Source organism: Ursus americanus, chromosome 27, assembly GCF_024610735.1.
Source record: "Ursus americanus isolate L20-20 chromosome 27, mUrsAme1.1.p, whole genome shotgun sequence".
NCBI classification, from domain to species: domain Eukaryota; kingdom Metazoa; phylum Chordata; class Mammalia; order Carnivora; family Ursidae; genus Ursus; species Ursus americanus.
In genome coordinates this window covers 5,957,758-5,977,651 of record NC_142153.1, presented here as the reverse complement: position 1 = coordinate 5,977,651, position 19,894 = coordinate 5,957,758, and the positions used below count along the sequence as shown (strand labels likewise).

The 19,894-nt window shown below is 49.8% G+C and overlaps 1 protein-coding gene across 14 annotated transcripts in view; it reads right to left on the bottom strand.

Annotated features, from left to right (window-relative positions):
• The window catches only part of ANK1 (ankyrin 1), a 129,641-nt gene that overhangs the window by 79,316 nt on the left and 30,431 nt on the right, over positions 1-19,894 (bottom strand). For all 14 annotated transcript variants that reach the window (XM_087856367.1, XM_087856376.1, XM_087856371.1 and 11 more), the window contains exon 2: positions 13,650-13,751. In XM_087856367.1, coding sequence (XP_087712493.1) covers positions 13,650-13,751 — 102 coding nt within the window. The remainder of the gene's footprint in view (positions 1-13,649; positions 13,752-19,894) is intronic.

The following is a 19,894-nucleotide window of genomic DNA, read 5'->3' as shown; positions in this document are numbered from 1 at the left end:
CAGAGAGGGTCATACACCTTGGTTTTTATACTTACTGTCCCACTTTCCTATTCAATCTGGCTTCCCTGTTAGTTTGTTCTATCTGTCCAGAGAAGATCAGGATTCGACTCTACGTTACAGAAGTTTAATTTTCCAAATAGCACCCAGCCTGTACACCTGTGACTTCGAACTGCTGTATTATCAATCCTTTTGTGGAGCAAAATCACTGACATTATATATTTGGAAGTCTGCAGCCCTGAAACAGAACAGGAAATAAGAATCTAAACAGGGTTTGTGGAGAGAAAAAAAGGATTGCCATTCCTACTCCAAATCCTGAGACTGATGAGAAAGAAAGAGAAAGGGAAGAAAGAAAGGCAGACTCTGGAAACCAGAGGCAGAGAGGGTGAGGACCAAACGAAGTGGTAGAAAAGGAAAGAGAGGGTGGCTATCACTACAGTCTGACTACATGAGGGAGTGAATGAAGATGCTGGCCAAAAAATCACTGGAACACTATAAATTTTTATTCCTTTCTCCAAATTGCCTGCATTAAATTTTCAGCCAAAACAGAAATGAGATAAAAAATGAACGGGAGTTTTCCCACCTTCCCTTCTGTTGCTTTTGCCTTCCCTCCCGTCCCAGCTCAGAGATGTCAGCGTCTGAGGCAGCAGGGCAGGGAACCAGAAGGGGGGCCCTGCAGAGCTGCAGGCAGCAGTGTGTCAGCTCTGAGAAAGAGCAGAGGGCTGCTTCAGTGCTTGGGAGATTGTTACACTGAGCAAACAAGTCAATACACCGAGGAAGATGAATGTCAGTGGGAGTCAGGATCCTCACTGTCTGAAGGGACTTACAAACGTGAAAGAGGAAGACCTAGAAAGAACTCTGAGGTGTTGGACTAGACCTGGAAGTATTGACATGATCTCATGGATTTAAAAAATATACATACATACATAGATGCAGAACTCGATGTAGATGTATGGACACACACACGACAACCAGTAGCAATGAGCACATCAAGTGACCAGATTGTGGTGTCTAAATACCACCCACCACTCAAAGGAACCTTGGAAAAATGGCTGATCCAAAAGTACAAAACCACCTTGGGACAACAGGTTCCAGAAAGGAAGGAAATGCTCAAAGAACGATGAGGGCGTGCTGAAGAACAAAGAAGCCAGACTACTGAGTGCTTCCACTAGCCTCATTTAGACTTGAACATCAAAATAAATCATGAGAGCATTGGTTTATAACCTATCAAATAAAGTAGGAGCCCACGAGTCTAAACAGGTATAAACAAAGAATGAAAAAAAAAATCAATGAGGGAGGAGGAAAAGCCAGCTAATAAATGTAGTAGGAATGACAGAGATGGAGAATCACTCTCTGGAACCATCACAGTGGCAGCTGATAAGGCAGAAGGTGTCAAAGTATGCCAAGGTTGGTGGCTGGAACTTTGATGAAGAACAGGACATTGGCATTATATCAGAATATCCCCCCCCCACACACAAAATACTGATCAGTGACAAAGGGAAAAATCAATGACACCAACAGATAACCAAGGCTAACATCAGCAGGGGTGGAAAGGGGGCAGATTTCTGGGGTATTCCTACTAAGGCTGCGCTACCTTGGTCTGGCCATAAGGAAACATCAGCAGACACACAGTTGAGGTTCCAACTACAAAATGGAAACTGTTGGAAACATGCAAGACAGGCAAAGACTTGAGGAGGCATTCCAGACTGAAGGAGACTGATGAGAAATGACAACTAAATACAGTCTGGAGAGACCCTAAGAACAGAGGAAGAGAGAGAACTGAGGAGCTTGGGAGCAGGCAGGAAGGGAAGGAGAGAGGGGGAAGACTGGGGGAGAGGCAGGGAGGTAGGGTGGAGGAGCAAAAAGGGAGGGAAGGAAGGAGAGGGAGAGCAACTTCTCATTATCTGGACAGTTGGCAACATTTTAATGGGGTCTGTAGATGGTTGTGTTGCATCAATGCTGATTTCCTGCTTTGGAGGCCTGCAGGGTAGTTATGTGGGAAAGTGCCCTTACTTTTGGGTGGTACACACTGGAATGTCTAGGGGTGATGGGGAATGACATCATACATAGAACATATTATAGATAAACAGGCAGGAAGAGCAAATGCAGTAAAATGATAACAGTCTAGGCGACAGAGATGTGAGAATTCTTTGTATTATTCTCACAACTTTTTTTTACACATTCAAAAGTATTTACAATTTTAGCAAAGACAGCGGGAGGTAGGAGGAAGTAGTGGTAGATGAGAAGAGGCTGTGGGGGGAGCAACCACTGTGGTGAGGAACTCTGGGCTCTGGCTGTGGTGGGAGAGGGTGGGGGGCCTTTAGGTTCCTGCGTGCCTATGGACTCAGAGCCAGAAATGAGTTGAGCACACAGACCCTCCTGCTTCTGAAGGACCCGTGAGGCAGGAGTCTTACTGGAGGTCTGAGATTAATCCACAATGGAAGACCCAGAGTCACCCCACCGGACCGCCCGGCATGGAAACCAGCGGATGGGGAAGCCTCTTCCGGCGGCCAGGTGTCACCTCCCACAGGGCCATCCCCCCTGCTGCCTCTGTCTCACCCAGCTAGCCGATGGCTCCCCAGAGACCGCTTGGTGGGAAAGGTCTGCTAAAAATATAGGATCCTGAAGTCCAATCAACCAGAAGCCAGGCAGAGCTGAAGCAATGACCATAATCCTGGTGGAAAATCACCCCGATCTTCTTTGTCAGCTCGTCCTTGTCCCGGGACCGACCAGAGTGGTAGAAGAGGAACAGAAATTTCGAGATGGCGCACGCTCAGCAGCGGGTGGCGCCGATGGAAACGAGCAAGACCAGCTCCGGGCGCTTGGCCCTCCTCCGCTTCATTCCAACCTAGATTTAGCTCTCCTACCCACGCAGCTAAGATCCAGTGTACTAGGTATTCACGAAGAGGGAAAACACTTGAATGGTTTTCATTATCTTAAAAAAAAAAAATGGGGAAGAAAAAAAAGAAACCCACGCTAGTCAGAGCCCTGAGAGGAGATGAGTCAACCCGCATCACCTTCTCTCTACGCCGGGGACACAAGGTGCACACACCCCCCACCCCCGCACTGAGCAGCTCCGTGGCAGATCCATCCGCTGCAGGGGCTGAAGGCCTCCCGGGAGCCTGGAGCAGGAAGTGTGAGCTCAAGTTAATGAGAGACAGGGACGCTGAAAATCAGCTCAGCAGCTAAGAATATCTCCTGTGGACTAGAAAGAGTTTCCATGTCCGAGACCTTGGCATTCCTTTAAAAAGATAACAAGAGCCAGACCTTCAGAAGAAGGGCAGTGGGGGGGGGGGGGTCAAAGGACAGAGCACTGGAGAAGGAGGTGAGGCCTCTAAGCTGTCCCGATGTGTGCCCTCACCTCTAGGGCCTCAGTCTCTGTATTTTCAAAATGACAGAATTGCCCTAATCCTCTGGCTTCCCCCTAATTCCACAGTAAAACAATTCAACAGCTCTTAGAAAACAGTTAAGATGTGCGTGCAGAGAGGCACAGAAGAAGGTATGAGAAGAGTCACACCTCATTATTTACAGTGATTTTGGGGAGTGGGGGCATACAGGGAAACTTACAGAAAACTTACATATTTTCATATGGTGTAAATTTTTATTTTTTAAAAAGATTTTATTTATTTATTTGAGAGAGAGTGAGTGAGGGAAGGAGCAGGGGGAGGGGCAGAGGGAGAGGGAGAAGCAGACTCGTCCCTGAGCAGGGAACCCAAGCCGGGCTCAATCCCGGGACTCCGGGATCATGACCCGAGCTGAAGGCAGACGCTTAACCCAGAGTAACCCAGGTGTCCCAGTGTAAATTTTTAAACAACTATCATGAAGTCATTTTGTTGCTAAATTAAAAATCACAAAACAGTTAAAATCAGGACACAGGTGTCAAAAACATCTATAGCAAAAAATTCATAATCAAATGAGAATAATCCCAGGCAAATTCACATGCATCGTCTATTTCAATGAGAAAGAATTGGAATTGTTAATTGTGTTTAGCATTTCCTATAATACCCAGAGAAGCAAATCTTCCTTTGAGGCCCAGATCGAATGTCATTTTTCTCTGGGACTTTTCCTGTCCCTTTTTCTTTGCCACACCGCGCCCTGTTTCCAGCTTCTCAAAAGTGAATTGCTCTCTCAACCATGTCCCCAAGGCACCCGGGGATAATCTTTCAAGGCCCTCATCCCGTGAAATTGCTTTTATCTGCTCCCGTGTCTGTGTCTCTCAAAGTAGGACTTTCTTCGGTTCCTATGTGTTCCTCACCTTCGGATGGTAGGTCCTACCATGGGGCCTGGCCCAGGGCGCGCGCTCCACAAGGATTCGTGCCTTCGAATGCACCCTCGTGTACCCTGACACACGCACAGAGTTATCTTGTTTTCTCAGTCTCTTTAGACTACGCGTATCACATCTGTTCTTCATACTGTAAATCCATAGCAATCGAAGCCTAAAGTGGAGCGTGGAGGATGCACGCTCCTTAAAATATCTTCTAGATCATTCTTTTTTTTTTTTTTAAGATTTTATTTATTTATTCGACAGAGATAGAGACAGCCAACGAGAGAGGGAACACAAGCAGGGGGAGTTGGAGAGGAAGAAGCAGGCCCATAGCGGAGGAGCCTGATGTGGGGCTCGATCCCAGAATGCCGGGATCACGCCCTGAGCCGAAGGCAGACGCTTAACCGCTGTGCCACCCAGGCGCCCCTCTTCTAGATCATTCTTAACGAAGCCATTCACCCTTTTCCTGGTCCCTAGGATTCCAGAGACGTCCCTGGTCATGTCACTGAACTGGTGAGTCAAGTCTTCCTTAACCGAGAAGGAATGCAAACTGAAAATGAAAGCAGCTCAGGGAGGGCCTCCCAGAGGAGTAACGGGCCCTGCTGCCCGGCTCAGCTCTGCAGCTGACACACAGGACAGAGACCTGGGCTGGGAGCTGGGAGCCCCGGCCCTTGTTCTGGAAGACTCTTGCCCTCTTTGCCTCTCTCAAGGGTGAAGTGAGGTCATGCTGGGGAACGGCTGGGGAAAGCAGAGACACTGCGGAGCTGGGATCTGTGATTATTAAACACCGTGGGTCACTCTGACTCATGACAAGTCATCAACGCACTTTAAAACTACAAATTAGTTATGACAATCACCCAGATGAACATCGAATAGTTTATTTCGGCTGAGATGCAAAAGCAATTTACCTATTTAAATTAATTCAGGGGATGGGGGTGTTCAGTCCCAACTTTTTCACTAAATGCCTTTTCTAGGAGGAACCAAAACTTCCGAAGAACCCGTAGTACCGGGCCCAGGGGAATCTGGTTGCTTCTCTTGTTTGCGCACGGCAGAGCGCCCCTGTCCCACGTGGGGGCTGCAGTCTACACTCTCTCCCTCCCTTCAATGCTATCCCAGAGCTGCACCATGGTAGCAAGTTTTAAGAGGCTCGATGTTCCCATACTATCCTATGGGGAGGCTTTCTGTGTGAGTTGGGGGTGGTGACAAGCAGAGTCAGGGGACTGAGTGCCATCTCTGTCTGTCAACAGTTCCTAAGAAAAAGATGACAGAGAAAAGTAACAGACTCCATATCCACACTGACCTAGCGGTAACCTCCTTGGTTGACCACCATCTTCACCTTCTTTTTTTTTTCTTAGATTTTATTTATTTACTTGTTGTAGAGAGGGAGCGAGCACAAGCAGGGGGAGCAGCAGGTAGAGGGAGAAGCAGGCTCCCTGACGAGCAGGGAGCCCGATGCGGGACTTGATCCTAGGACCCTAGAATCATGACCTGAGCTGAAGGCCGACGCTTAACCGACTGAGCCGCCCAGGCGCTCCGCATCCTCACCTTCTTTGACTTCCTTTATCCCAACAGCACCGATCTCCCTGCTGCCCGTGTCCCCCACCACTCCTGCCTTTGCGTGGTTCTTCCTTCCCACTGCAACTCCACGTTCCCGTTTGTCTACCTGGCAAACTCCTATTCTTCCTTCAAAGCCTCTCTGACTCCTTGGCATTTTAGCCACTCCCCAGACGAGCAGCAATGTGGGAGTAGGCACCCGGATTTACTCTGCTCTGAGTAGCCTGCTCCTACTGGAGCTCCTACTGGAGCAGCTCAACAGACGTTTGTTCAGTGAATGCGTCACTGATGGAAACATCCTGAGCCCGTCCTGGCTGGCACTTGTGACCCTCAACTATAACCTTCTATGTACAAGCTGGACTTGCTTTCCCAACCTCTGAGTTCTTCAAGAGAAGGGGATGAATGAAGTTAGTCTCTTGCAAGGAGCTCGGGTCATTCCTTAGAAGTGCTCGATCCACGCTTGCGGAATAAATGAAGTTGCAGAGAAACAAGACGGTCTTCTTACCACCAGCTCATGGAATCCAAACTCATAAAGCTCGGAAGATATTCCAGGTAACCTCCAGACCTCAGCTTTCTGAGTTATAAAGTGAGAGTCGAACGTCATGACCTCCTCTTGGCTCTAAGGCTCTTTAATTTAGAAAGGTAGCAATCGTCACAATCGCCAGAGCCCAACAAATCCTGATGAAAAGACCTGGCATGCGGCCACTGTGGAGAAGATTCCTCTCGAGCAGAAACTCTTGGTACAGGTGCTCCATTTATAGAAATGCCTAAAACCCTTTACCTTCAAGATAAACCAGTACCCGGCAGCGATGGGCTTCATGTGGAAGGCGCATGTGGAAACTTAGAGAACATCGATGGAACGTGCATGGTTTCCCACGCCCTTGTTGGTTGTGCGTTACACTGGAAATCCCTTGTGTTTGCATGATCATTCTGCTGCTCGAGCTTCTGATACTTCAGCAACTATGGCCGCATACTTGACTGCTGGGGCTGGTGCCAGCGTTGGAACCACCAGCATGCAAGAGAGTCATTGTCCCTAAGAACGACTATTTCACCATGCTCTTAGAAGTGACAGCACTCAGGGGTGTCTGGGTGGCTAAGTTGGTTAAGCGTCCGACTCTCGGTTTCAGCTCAGGTCATGATCTCAGGCGCTGTGCTGAGCATGGAGCCTGCTTAAGATTCTCTTTCTCTCTCTCTTTCCCCTTCTCAAAAAAAATTTTTAATTTCATTAAAAAAAAAAAAACGACAGCACTCAGATGGGCTAAGTGTCAAATACATAGCTTGAATCGGTGGGTACAATAGGCTTAGCAGCTGCTGGTTGAATTTATAGAGCACATACTGTATACCATGCAGAATCCTGATTAGAAGCACCACATAAAACAAAGTCCTCCTACATTTTAGTGAAGGAGACAAGGACAAATGAAGAGACACAGAGAGGCATAGTAAGTCTCATGGTACTCAGCACTGTGGAGATAAATAAGACAGGTCAAGGGGACAGAGGATGCTTGCGATGTTCCAGGAAACCTCTCTTCTACTCTCTGCCTTATGACAGTACTGTAGACATCGAGGCTTCTCTTTTGGGCGTGAAATTTTCTCCTGGGGTCACAAGTAACTTTCTTTCCTATCAGGAAGGCCAGCTGAGCCAGGGTTTGTTAGAGTTATAAGAATAGAAGAATGGGGCACCTGGGTGGCTCATTGGTTAAGCGTCTGACTCTTGATATCGGCTCAGGTCCTGATCTCAGGGTCGTGGGATCAAGCCCCACATGGGGCTCCGTGCTCCCCAGAGAGTTAACTTCTTACTCTCTGTCCCTCCCTCTGCTCCCTGTCTCTCAAACAAATAAATAAAATCTTTCTTAACATTTAAAAAAAAAGGAATAGAAGAGAAAGCTAAAACAGTGAGGGTGTTTGCCAATGGACTTACAGCTTGTGGTTCCCAGTGGAGCATCTGTGTTCCTGTGTTTACCCGACAGTTCTAGGAATTCAGGAAAACAGAGCCTCTGACTTGCTCTCCTCTTCTTTTCTTTTAATTTGGCTAACTGGCAAATATGTAAAGTCAATTGGATCCTCCCAGAAAATATGTGGTTTTTTACTGCTATGGCTCCATAATAAAATATTTTGAGTTGACATAAGTAATAATTCTGGAAATTGGCCATACAGAGCTGGTATTGGTATGCGACACAGCCTGGGCTGAGCAGGTGGACCCCGGCTCCTACACGTCCCTGTGTGGTGTGTGCTGAGACCGCAAATTAGCAGGACGACACTCCAAAGGGCTAGGGAGGCAAGTCATCTGGCTTCACCACCTCTGCTATCTGCCCATTATTCCAAGCCTCCGCGTGGCTCTACCTGGTGCATTGCCTCAGCCTCCTAACCAGTCCCCCTGCTTTGGTCTCTGTGCCTCAAGCAACTCTCCACCCAGCAGCCAGGGCTGGCGATCATTTAAAAACTTAAACTGATGCGGCGCCTGGTGGCTCAGTCGTTAAGCGTCTGCCTTCTGCTCACAGCATGATCCCAGGGTCCTGGGATCGAGCCCCGCATCGGTCTCCCTGCTCTGCTGGGAGCCTGCTTCTCCTTCTCTCACTCCCCCTGCTTGTGTTCCCTCTCTCGCTGGCTGTCTCTCTCTCTCTCCGTTAAATAAATAAATAAAATCTTTAAAGAAAAAAAACAAACTTAAATTGAATGGAGCATCTCCCGTGTAATATCTTTCAATGGCTTCTCAACATCTTTGGAGTCAAACCTGAGTCCTCACCATGGCCTGCGAGCCTTTGATTTGGCCTCGGCAACTTCAACCACCTCCGCTTTGATCATCCCACTGCAGCTACACTGTCCTTCTTGCTGTTCCACAAACACCAAGCTTACTCTTGACCCCAGGGCCTTTGCACCTATTTACCCCTCTTCCAGGATTGCTCTTCCCCAGAAACCATGTGGTTCTCCCTTACTTCTTTTGAGTCTCTCAAAAGTCATCTCCTAGAGAGGCCTTCCTTACCTACCCCATCTGCAACAGGCACCTTTACTTTTCTCCTCCATGCTGCCTCTCATTTGCTGACATTATACATTTGCTCATTTTCTTGGTTATGGACTATCTTTTCTACCAGCATATAAATGCCACAAGAGCACAGGCTTTGTCTGTTTTGTCTATCTTGTTTGGTGCCTAGAATAGCAGCTGGCACAAAGTAGGTGTTTAATAAATACACGTGGACCAATCCCCACAAAGACACTGGTGGGATTACATTCCACATGTCTCTCATCCCTGTTTTCACCAGCCAACGCCAGCATCTGACTTCCTCGAATGCTGAGTGATTTCCAGATATCTATCTTTGGGTTGGACCTCTTATCTGAGTGACAGGCTTAACTATCCCATTGCTCATTATGTAGCTGCACTTAGATTCCTGAAAGACTCCTTAGCAGGATGTCTGCGCAGCCCCGATCTCGTGTCCTCCCCCTTCCACCCCGAGTCCTCCCCAGCGCTCCTCGTCTCAGTGAGCGGTGCCACCCTCCACCCCCTGCACAAGGCAGACATCTGAGGGTCATTCTCAAAGTCTCCTTCCCTACTTTCCCCCATGCCATTCACACCCAGGCCTGTTCACCTTGTTCCATCTCCACAGCCACGACCCTCATCCCAGCTACCGCCATTTCTCTCCCAGGATGACGTGACTGTCTGCAACTGGCCTCCGCTATCTAGCCCTGGGCCCTTCCATCTGTCTTCTACGCAGTGGCCAGCGTGATCCTTCAAAGCACACCTCTGATCACGTCACTCCTGAGCTTGAGTCTGTGGCCCGCTTCCCTCTGCTCTGGGGCTAAAGATCGGGATCCTTAACATGCTTCCATAAGCAGGGTGGATATTCCAGGACACGCAGAAACAGCTGTACCGGCTGCTCAAAGCTGAACTGCCTCCATTCCTCCGAGACACCTGGAATACCTCCGAGAGCCATTGCGTCAAGTGCCCCCCACCCCTGCTGCTCTGGCCACTCTGTCCCTTCCCCCAGATTCTTCCCCTCAGTTAGCAACTGCAGCGAGGCGCAGCAGGTGAACAGCCCCCCCGCCACGCAATGTGGCCCTGGGACACGCTATCCCAGCTGACTGTGGTGACGATCACCCCTGCCTATAGGGCCCAGCAAAATCCCAAATTCTCTGCAGCCTCATCTAGAGCCTCTTGCCTCTGCACTGCAGCCACTCTGGCCTTCCTTAAACTTTCTGTGCTTTTTCCTGCCTCAGGGACTTTGCACAGGCTGTTCTCCACGATTGGATTTTTTTCAAGATTTATTTATTTATTTGCGAGAGAGAAAGAGAGCACGCATGCACGAGAACAGGAGGAGGGACAGAGGGAGAGAATCTTCCAGCAAACTCCCGGCTGAGCACCGAGCCCATGGGACTCAATCTCATGACTTGAGATCATGACCTGAGCCCAAATCAGGAGTCAGATGCCTAACCGCCTGAGTCATCCAGGTGCCCCTATGATGGGAATGTTCTTCCCTTCCTTCACATCATTAACTTCTACTTGTCCCTTACCTCAACTATTTCTTCCTCATGACAGCCTTCTCTGACTTCCAACTTTAGGGCAAGTCTCATATATGCTCAAAAAATCCTATGCCTCTCCTCCACAGTTCTGAACACACTTCGGTTTGCCTACAATTTATGTGATTATTTAATGAATAGCTCTCACTACCAGTAGACTACAGTTCAGAGAAGATGAGGACTGGGACTTTTCTTTGTGCTATCAAATCCCCGAGGCCTAGCACTCCATCCACGTGTGGAGATAGATGGGAAGACACTGGCTACGTGGGTCTAAAGCCTGCCTATGGCTTGGCTCAATGAAAACGTCAGGCATTCACAGAAAGACACCGGTGCATGCACGTGCGTATATGCGTCTTTATGTGTGAATTTGTTCTTTTCTATAAATATAATAATGACGACGATCAAAATTAGTAGACATAATCCATGCATTAAGGAGGCTGCCCTGAATATTCAGATGTCTCTTACATAAGTCAAGAGTTCCTCTTTTCACACTGCTTAGCGTAATTACTTCCTATTATGGCGAGACACACTTACTCTTTCCACCAAACATACTATTTGAAAGTGTGTTACTTATATAAGGATTAGCATTTGCTGTGTTACTGCTATCACAGGCCACTAGCTCAAAAGATTGAAGCCAAAGCATCCCCTCAACCCACGGCCCCGGGCAGGAGCCTGCTTTTAGTCTCAAAACAATGAAGGCATGTTCTGAGAAGCTAGGGCCAGGCCCCTCATGACGCCAGCCCTGTGAACGCTGTAAGGCACCGGCTCTGTCCCCACGGCAGCACTAATGTGTTTAATGAGGGCGCTGGCTAGGCTCCTATGGCCCCTCCCCCGCCCATTCTTCACTCCGGAGCACAAGGCCAACGGCCCTCCAGGGCCCGCATGAAGCCTGGCGGCGTGGGCTCTTCCCAGGGCCTCCGTCGGCCGCTTCTGCCTCTGCACAGCCACAGAGCAGGAGACTTGAACGCCCCAAGATCCCGGGAGCCAGGCAAGGGGCCCTGGGCATAAGCCAGCCCCGAGGGGCTTTGCAGGACCCCGAATCCTTCCCTTTTCTCCACCCTGACATTCATGTCCGTGCTTGCAGCCGTGTCCTCTCAGAAAGGAGGCCGGGTTTAGCCAGGACCGCAGACACCTTTCTGGGACCAGAGCATCCCTTTGGTGCTTGCAGGGCTCAGCAGTACCTGTCCTTGGCACTGAGCCCACTGGAAATAGTGTCATAAAGTGCAAAAATGCTCGCCGTGTCAAGATGAACCCCAGAGGTGCCCCGAGGAGAGACGCCAGGGGGTCGAGCCAGTGACACCCGGGGCCTCACCAACAGGAGACCAATCAGGACAAAGCCATTTCCCCAGCGTCATCAAAATCTTCCAATTTCACACCGAAAATAAGCCCTGGCTCAAGGCTTATGAGCATTCAGTTGTCCCCATTTCTGCTAAATGGATTCCTCTGAGAGCTGGCATCTTAACCCTTGGAAGGCCTGTGAAGGTTCGGTGCTCCTTGGGCAGAACGACACTGCGGAGAAGCCCTCCTCTGTGTTTCTGCTGCGGAAGCCTCGGAACCTTCCAGGCGGACAGAGAGAGCCATCCCCTTGCCTCTGGGGGGCTGGGACGACACAACTACAGCTGTTTGCGGGGTGCGGTGTTGAAGCCAGGAGCCCCTCTCCTGAGCCGCTCCGATACCAGGACTTGCTCCCTGTCCCATACTTTGCTCCCACATTCTCTTCCCTTGAAAGAAATGGGTTCGCAGGTCCAATCTTTTCCAGAGGCCACGCCTGGGCTCTGTGTGTTTGGTGAGAGTGGCCGCAGATGTCCTCACTGTGTGTCGGTACACTTGGGTGGAGGGCTGGGAGGAAGGGAGGAGGGCTTGCCACCCCTACCCCTCCACAGACTCAAGGCCAGGGCACGTGCTTGTCTCCCCTCTGAAGTTCACTGCCATGGGCTGAACATCACACCTGCTTTTACTTCCTACCTAACACAGCACCTGTTCCGAACTCTCTGATCTTTGAGCTATGAATTTACACCACAGAGGACCAACTGAATCCAAATGGGGTCCTGTCCTAAGATAAAGAGCAAGTGGTATGTTGCATTTTAAGCAGGGTGGAGGGGACAGCGAGGGGACAGGTGGTGAGAAGGCAGGGGGACAGAGGCACATTGCCTTCCGGGAATTTGCCCCTGCCGGCTTGTAAAAGCAATCTAGTGCAGTACGACACGATGAGCCTCGAAGACGCTACACTACATGAAAAGGACAAACACTGTGTCATTGCACCTACAGAAGGGACCTAGACCGTCGGATTCGTAGAGACAGAATGTAGTTGTGGTGGCCAGGGGCGGGGGGCGGCTGGAGTGGGGAGTTAGCGCCTAACAGAGTTTCAGTGCTGCACGACAGACAGCGTTCTGAAGATGGATGGTGGTCATGGTTATAGCACAACATGAATGTACTTTATCCCACTGAGCTGGACACTTAAAAACGGTTAAGATGGTAAATTCCATGATCGTGTATTTCATCACAATTAAAAATAATTTAATGGTTAAAATGGTAAAAAAAAAAAAAGGTATGATTGGTAAATGTATTCTAAATTAGAAACTGATTTAGCACATGTACCCCAACAACTTAATTGGCTGGCCAAACCAAACAAACCAAACCAAGGTCATCCAATCCACGAGCCCAAGCTACACCCCTGTTCTCTTTCTAGATGATAGTTTCCTCTCTGTTCAGTCAATTCCTAGACCTTCGCCCCAAACCTGACTCTTTGCCCTCCGATCTGACCTGAACACACGAAGTCTCCTTACCACCCCCACCTGACACCAAACCCACCACTTAGCACCGGGAACCTCCAGGGAAGCCGCTCAAGCCACGGCGGCTCTCAGCCTGAGCCAGACTCGCTTTCGTCCACACCTGACAGAGCAAGGGAGCTGTCATCACGACTTCCTTCTCAGCACAGCGAGAACCCACAAAGGCTGCTAGTGGACAAAGGAGATTTAATGTCACCACTGACACACATCCTTCAAAGGCCCTTCCTCCTGCCCCGTTTCAAAGGCCACATATTCTAAGACCACAGCAGGAACCAAGGCAACTTCTGAGGGAAGAGGCAGCAGGGGATGGAGCCTGGGCTTGGCCCACACTGTGCGGGCATCAGTCCTTCTCCATGGGGCCCTGGACCGCGTCTGGGATGTGAACACCAAGGTTAGGGCCTTCAGCAGGCAGAAACCCTAGGGGATTTTTGAGGTCACTGGGAAAAGGTGAACAGAGGCAGATTAAAGCTGTCAGGAAATAGCAGTGGGCAAGAGCCTCTCTTCAGAGACCATATGCCTGTCCCCATCCCACGTACCTGGTTACAGGTGTTAATGTCTACGCCATTCCGCAGGTGATCCAAAGCTTTGTCCAAGTTTCCTGATCTTGCTGCCCTCAGAAAGCTGGTAGCAGCATCGGCCTGTGAGGAGAAATGGCAGGCTGTGAGTGTGCTCTGTGGTGATGACTTCAAGATCCAATTCAAGCCCTGGGCTGCGAAAAAGGGCCAAAGTCTTGGCCGCAGCCCCTACGCCCTCCTGTTACAGCACTCCGGAGCCCCACCCCCTGCCCGGTGCCCACCGTGGCACCCAGGTGTCGGACGGGCCTAGAGTCCCTGACTAGACCGTTCTCAGGTCTGTAAAGTGAGGCTGCTTTGAGCCCACCCTCCTTTCTTCTTGGTATCTTTATAAAGATACCAAGCAAACCCTCTTGGCTAGGGCCCTGGATGGACCAGTCTTTGAGAGGGACCCCGTTTCAACCACAATCGTTCAGCACTGCCTGGTGTCTTACTGCTTCAGTGTTTCCAAGGGCTCCTCGTTCTTACAGAAGAGCCTATAGCACGTAGCCCCTGACTCTAGGGAGGTGGGGATACAGGCATCATAGGAACCTAACAGGTGTATCTGGGCGCTATTCTGTGGTTTGATTTTTTAACTACACAGCACATAGCACTTACTTACTCTGCACTAAGAACCATTATCAGCACTTCACATTTACTATCTGTTCACATACCCGCAGAGATATGCATTTAATACTCATTTTTGAAAACCCCAAGAAGTAAGTAGTATTGTGGTCCCCCTTTTACAGATGAGGAGCCAAGGCTCAGAGAGCCGACGTGACTCGTGCAGAGTCACACAGCAGGCAAGAAGCAGAGCCTGGGCTCAAACGCACGCAGCCCGCCTCTGAAAGCCGTGAACTTGACCTCCTTGCTCTGCTGCCAACTTAACGTGAGCTTTAGCTGGCAGACGCCCCTCTTGAGCTCTCGTGAATGAGAGTAAAGCAGTTCCTTTCCGTAGCTGCTCTGCCGCCGACACCATGCCCATCAAGACCCCGCCACCAAGAACGTTTGTCTGTACTAAAGCCAGCCAGAGAGAGTGAGAGGCGAGGACAACACAGCCTGCGAGCGCAGACCAGCGTGGCAGAAGAACACTATTGCAGTGGGGGGCTGGCTCAGAGCAGGAGCCCCGCGCTTCTCGGGCACCTTTGCTCCTCTTCCCTTATCTGCTGGGGGTTAAGGCCTCTCTCCTACCCTTGCTGTGAAGCTGAAAGGAAATAATATAGACTCGATAATTATTGTATCAGCCCAGGGGCTGAGCTCTGTGCTTGGCACAGGGTGTGTACCCAGGTGGGTAAGGGCGGTCACGTGACACGCCATGAAGCATGTGCCGCCAGTCCTCCAGGAGACCCACCCGTACCTCGTGGTTCCCTCTCCTTTCAAGGATACTCTGGCTCCTTCCTTCACGCTCCCTCCTCAGAGAACGTGCCGTAGTGGGCGAAATGGTGGACCCTACAGATAGGTCTGTGCTCGAATGCCTGGAACCTGGCAATGTCACCTTATTTGGAAAAAGAGCCTTTTCAGATGTACTTAAGTTGTGGGTCTTGAGAGGAGACCCATCTAGATTACCTAGGTTGGCCCTAAATCCACTGACAAGTATCCTTATAAAAGATCCAACAGAACACACGCTCGGAAGAAAACCCGATGGAAAGACGGAGGCAGACATCAGCGCGGTGCGGCCACAAGCCAAGGAAGCCAGCAACCAGCAGAAGCTGGAAGAGGCGAAGAACAGATTTTCCCCGAAAGCCTCCAGAAGGAGCACGGCCCTGCATTACCTTGATTTCAGACCTCTGGCCTCCAGAGAATAAATTTCTGTTTTTAGCCTGCAAGTTTGCGGGGACTTGTTACAGCAGCCACAGGGCGCTAAGACACAGGCTGCCACTGCTCTCCCTGAACACGGTGTCACACACCAGCCCACAGGCAAACCCTGACCCCTCCCCAGAGCCGGGCCACATGCCTCTGCCAATCTAACAGTCAATCCATGGCAGAAAAGACTCCCCAGCCTCACAGACACTGCCTTCACCCCGGAGGGCTGTCCCGCCCCTCCCCTCCCCTCTTGCCACCTCCAGCCTCCAGTCCTGCAGGAGAAGAGCTGCTTCCTTTCTCTGCCTCCCAGCCAACCCCACTCCACCTGCCTTGCCGATCTTCTGAAAGTCCTGATTTCCTGACAACCCTCTCATATTCCAGGCCCCACATGCCCCCACCCCAGCCCCGTTATATAAGCTCAAACCCAAGCTCTGCGTCTGCCTGTTCACAACAGACACACACTTGAGGGGGGGCGCCTGGAGGGGGCGGCGCAGTCGCTTTGTGTCCGACTCTTGGTTTTGGCTCAGGTCGTGATCTCAGGGTCCTGGGGTAGAGCCCTGGTTGGGCTGTGCGCTCAGGGTGGAGTCTGCTTAAGACTCTCCCTCCCTTGGGGTGCCCAGGTGGTTAAGCATCTGCCTTCGGCTCAGGTCGTGATCTCGGGGTCCTGGGATCAAGCCCTGTGTCGGGCTCCCTGCTCAGTGGGGAGTCTGCTTCTCCTCTCCCACTGCGTGCTGCTCCCCCGCTTGTGCTCTCCCCGACACCCGTCAAATAAAATCTTTAAAAAAATACTGTCTCCCTCCCCCTCCGCCCCCCCAAAATAAATAAACAAATCTTTAAAAACAAAAAACAAAAACACCATACACACACTTGTATCTCACTGCCCCCAACACAGCTGGCAGAAGAATCCCGTTCTCTTCCCTTCTTTCTCCTCCCGTGGCATACCCAGGCTGTCTGCCTCCAGGCCCACACCCAGATTATTCAAGGGAGCCTGCAGCCCTTTGACACTCTCATTTGCTAATTCCAATCCAGGTCCACTCGGCTCCTATTTCCTCTATGATGCTGTCCCTGGACACTCAGTGTTTACCATCTTTAAATCTAGAAACAAGAGCTTGATTTTTTATTTTAAAAATGTATCTTAAATACATCTTTCTCTGTCTCCCCAGCCAAACTGTTTACTTCTTGGGTCAGGGACTAGATTTTCTACCTCTTTGGAAATCCTTCAAAGCTTAAAATGTCTGCTAGACCACGATCCCCCTTGGCCAAAAACACAAGGCCCTGAATGTCCCCATTAGCTCCTCGGCTAGGCATCTGTGGTGGGGGAAATATCTCAGAAATGAGGATCACTCTGTTGGTTCCTCAAGAGCTAGTTTCCCAGAGCAATCAGACTCAAGGTTTAATCCATCAGAGAAATGTCTCTTTGTACCTGCCGAATCAGAAAGTCTGTCTGGATTCAACTATTAGGAAAAATACTAAATGATTCCCCAAGAACGACAGTATTTGAAAGACATATCTCCCACCTATCCCACCTACCCACACTACCTTCCGCAGCACAATGATAGGATTCAGGACGGAAAGCTGAGCATGGCGGGTAAAAATAGTGCAACGTGATACCGCTTGACTGTTTGGGGTGAAGCAGAATATTTATGACAGATAAACAGACAGACAGACAAGCAAGCAAATAAATAGAGGGTAAGGAAAGCCCAATTGAGAGTAGGCTGCAGAGGCCAAAATAGTTTGTGTGGTTTGTATGCTGTAAGAATGAAATTACAACAGTAATTGGGCAGATGTCTTACCAACATGGTATCTTTCCATCCTCACTGCAACCGGTCAGGGAGGTAAAATTAACATCCCTATTTTAGAGGTGATGAAGCTGAGGTTTGGAGAGGTTAATAACTTGCCCAGGTTCTGCAGTTAGTTAATACCCAGGGATTCAGCCCAAGACTCCCTGATGAAAGCCCGTCCGCTGCCTTTGACCCCGAGATGCATCGCCAGCAATTTCAAACCTAAGGCAGCCCTGACAGATTGTGGGGCCTGGGAGGAGCCACATGCCTTTGCCAATCAAACAGTTAATCCGTGGCAGGGATAGGGTCCCAGGCAGGTCCCAGATGTAACCCTGAGGGCTGTATTAAGCCCAAGACAGGCCTCGAGAACGGGACCATCTCATCCCAGTCCTTCCTTTTGGGGATAATAAAACCAATGGTAAGAATAAAGTGACTGGCTAAAGTCACCTATATAGTTAGAGGTGAAGTTCAATTGCTAAGGCCTTTTCATTTTCCGTTTGGTCTTCTCTGGCATAGAGTAGTCAGGACGTTAGCAGGATCCTCAGGGTATCTTACAGGTGAATTATAGATAATGGTGTCACTCCCACTGTGTATATCACTCAGTATAATTGTACAATATATTTGCTGAGGTCCTATTTCAAACCCAGGATTCTGCTAGGGCAAAAAGAAATAGAATAGAAAATCAGAATATAGGTCCCTGCCCTCATGATTTGAAAAACAAAGTGACGGAGTTATAAAGGGGTCACTCGTGCATGCATACACGCACTCGTTGATTCATTGCACTAGTGTTCAGGGAGTACCTCCTAGGTGCCCAGGGATATTTAAGCCGTGGAACAAATGACCCTGGTTGGAATATGAGACCCATTCTCACCATCTTGTTCTTCCGAGCCCATGCTGTCCATCTATCTAATTCAATTACCTCCAAGTCGATGACCTGTCCCAGGTGCAATTTCCTGGTGCATCCAGGAACAGTCTGTGTAATCCAATAGGGCAGAAAGAGAGTCAAAAGAATCCAACACGTTCCATTTAGAATGTTTACTGGAGTAGACACTAACCAGAAAAACAACAATGGCAATAAAGACAAAATGCTAACCAGACTATCTCCGGGCTCTGATAAATTGGAGCAGAATTCGTGGCCCTCCCCAAGTCCCACCTGTCCCTGGGATGTGGGGCAGCCTCAGCGAGGCCTCTCTGTTCGAGGAAACTAGATAGAGGACCTGAAGGAGGCTGTTCACTGTGTTCCAGAAAACCAGTCCACAAGGGCCCTGAACCCTGCGTCACGCCGAGGAGCTGCCCTCCCTCTAAGCACCCCACGAAGGCTGCCTGCTTGTGTCTTTGCCCCTTCCTCATCTTGAGCTTCATTTTATTTATTTTTATTTTTTTCCAAGATTTTATTTATTTATTTATTTATTTGACAGAGAGAGACAGTGAGAGAGGGAGCACAAGCAAAGAGAATGTGAGAGGGAGAAGCAGGCTTCCTGCCGAGCAGGGAGCCCGATGCAGGGCTCGAGCCCAGGACCCCAGGATCATGACCTGAGCCGAAGGCAGACGCTCAAGTGACTGAGCCACCTGGGCGTCCCAAGTTTGCCTTTTTAAATCCCTTACTATGTTTTAGACACTTTACATAAATTGGCTCATTTGCTCCTCGCAATAATCCCAGGAGGCAGGTGCACTTATTGTCTCTTCTGCATAGATGAGGTGAATGACTCACAGAGAAGTTAAGTAACTTATCCAAAGTCACACAGCTAATGCATGGCTTGGCCAGGATTTGAATCCAAGTAGCCGAACTCCAGGGTCTTTCTCTTCACCCTGTGCTATGCTGCCCCATGGGCCAATCACTTTTAGTGCTCATAATGTTTCTCTCAAGTTCAGCTCTGCGGGAGGAAGCCTTCCTCCTGCGCTCAGAGGCCGTGCCCACTTTGGCCCTCACTTCAGGAGGAAGTAATGGAGGAGATAGGAAGGGCCTTGTGTTCTCATCAGGTCTGCTTGGAAAAGGGAGGTGAACCCTTGGTTACCTGAGACACCCAGACTATTATTAAACTTGCACTTCCTGAGTGGGGTGATACGAATATAGCAATAGATAAGTAGCCCAGGGGGCTCCAGTGTCCTGGGAGGGAGAGGCCGGAAGCACACTACGAAATGTCAGCGTGCCTGGAACACACCAGCACGGAAGGCTCCACCAATGCCAGAGGCCAAGCGCAGTCGAGTTTCAGGCCGAGTAAGAGAATCCCAGGGCCTCTCTGTACCTTCTCTGGGGCTTGAGCCCATCCAAGTTTGCCAGGACAAATCATGAATTAGTTTCTCAAGTTCTTTTAGTGCAAAATTCATGTCTAAAAAGGTGAATGGAAACTGAGCTATTATCAGTAAACAGTGATAAGATAACAGAAATAAGATAATATCCCTTTCTCTAGGGGTCTTGTTTGAGCAAAATGCAGTTTCTTTAATAAGGCCATTGTCAGGACTCCCAGGAAGAGATTCTAGATCCTTGGAGGGGGGGGGTGTTGCTGTGGTAGATCCAGACGACTAAGGAGCTGTCTGCTGTGTTTGGGGGTTGCCCCCACGTCTGACAGCTCCTTCATACTCAGCACCTTGCTATTCCTAGGAGCCCCCCCTCCCCCAGGCCTTGCAGGAAGAACTGCCAGCACC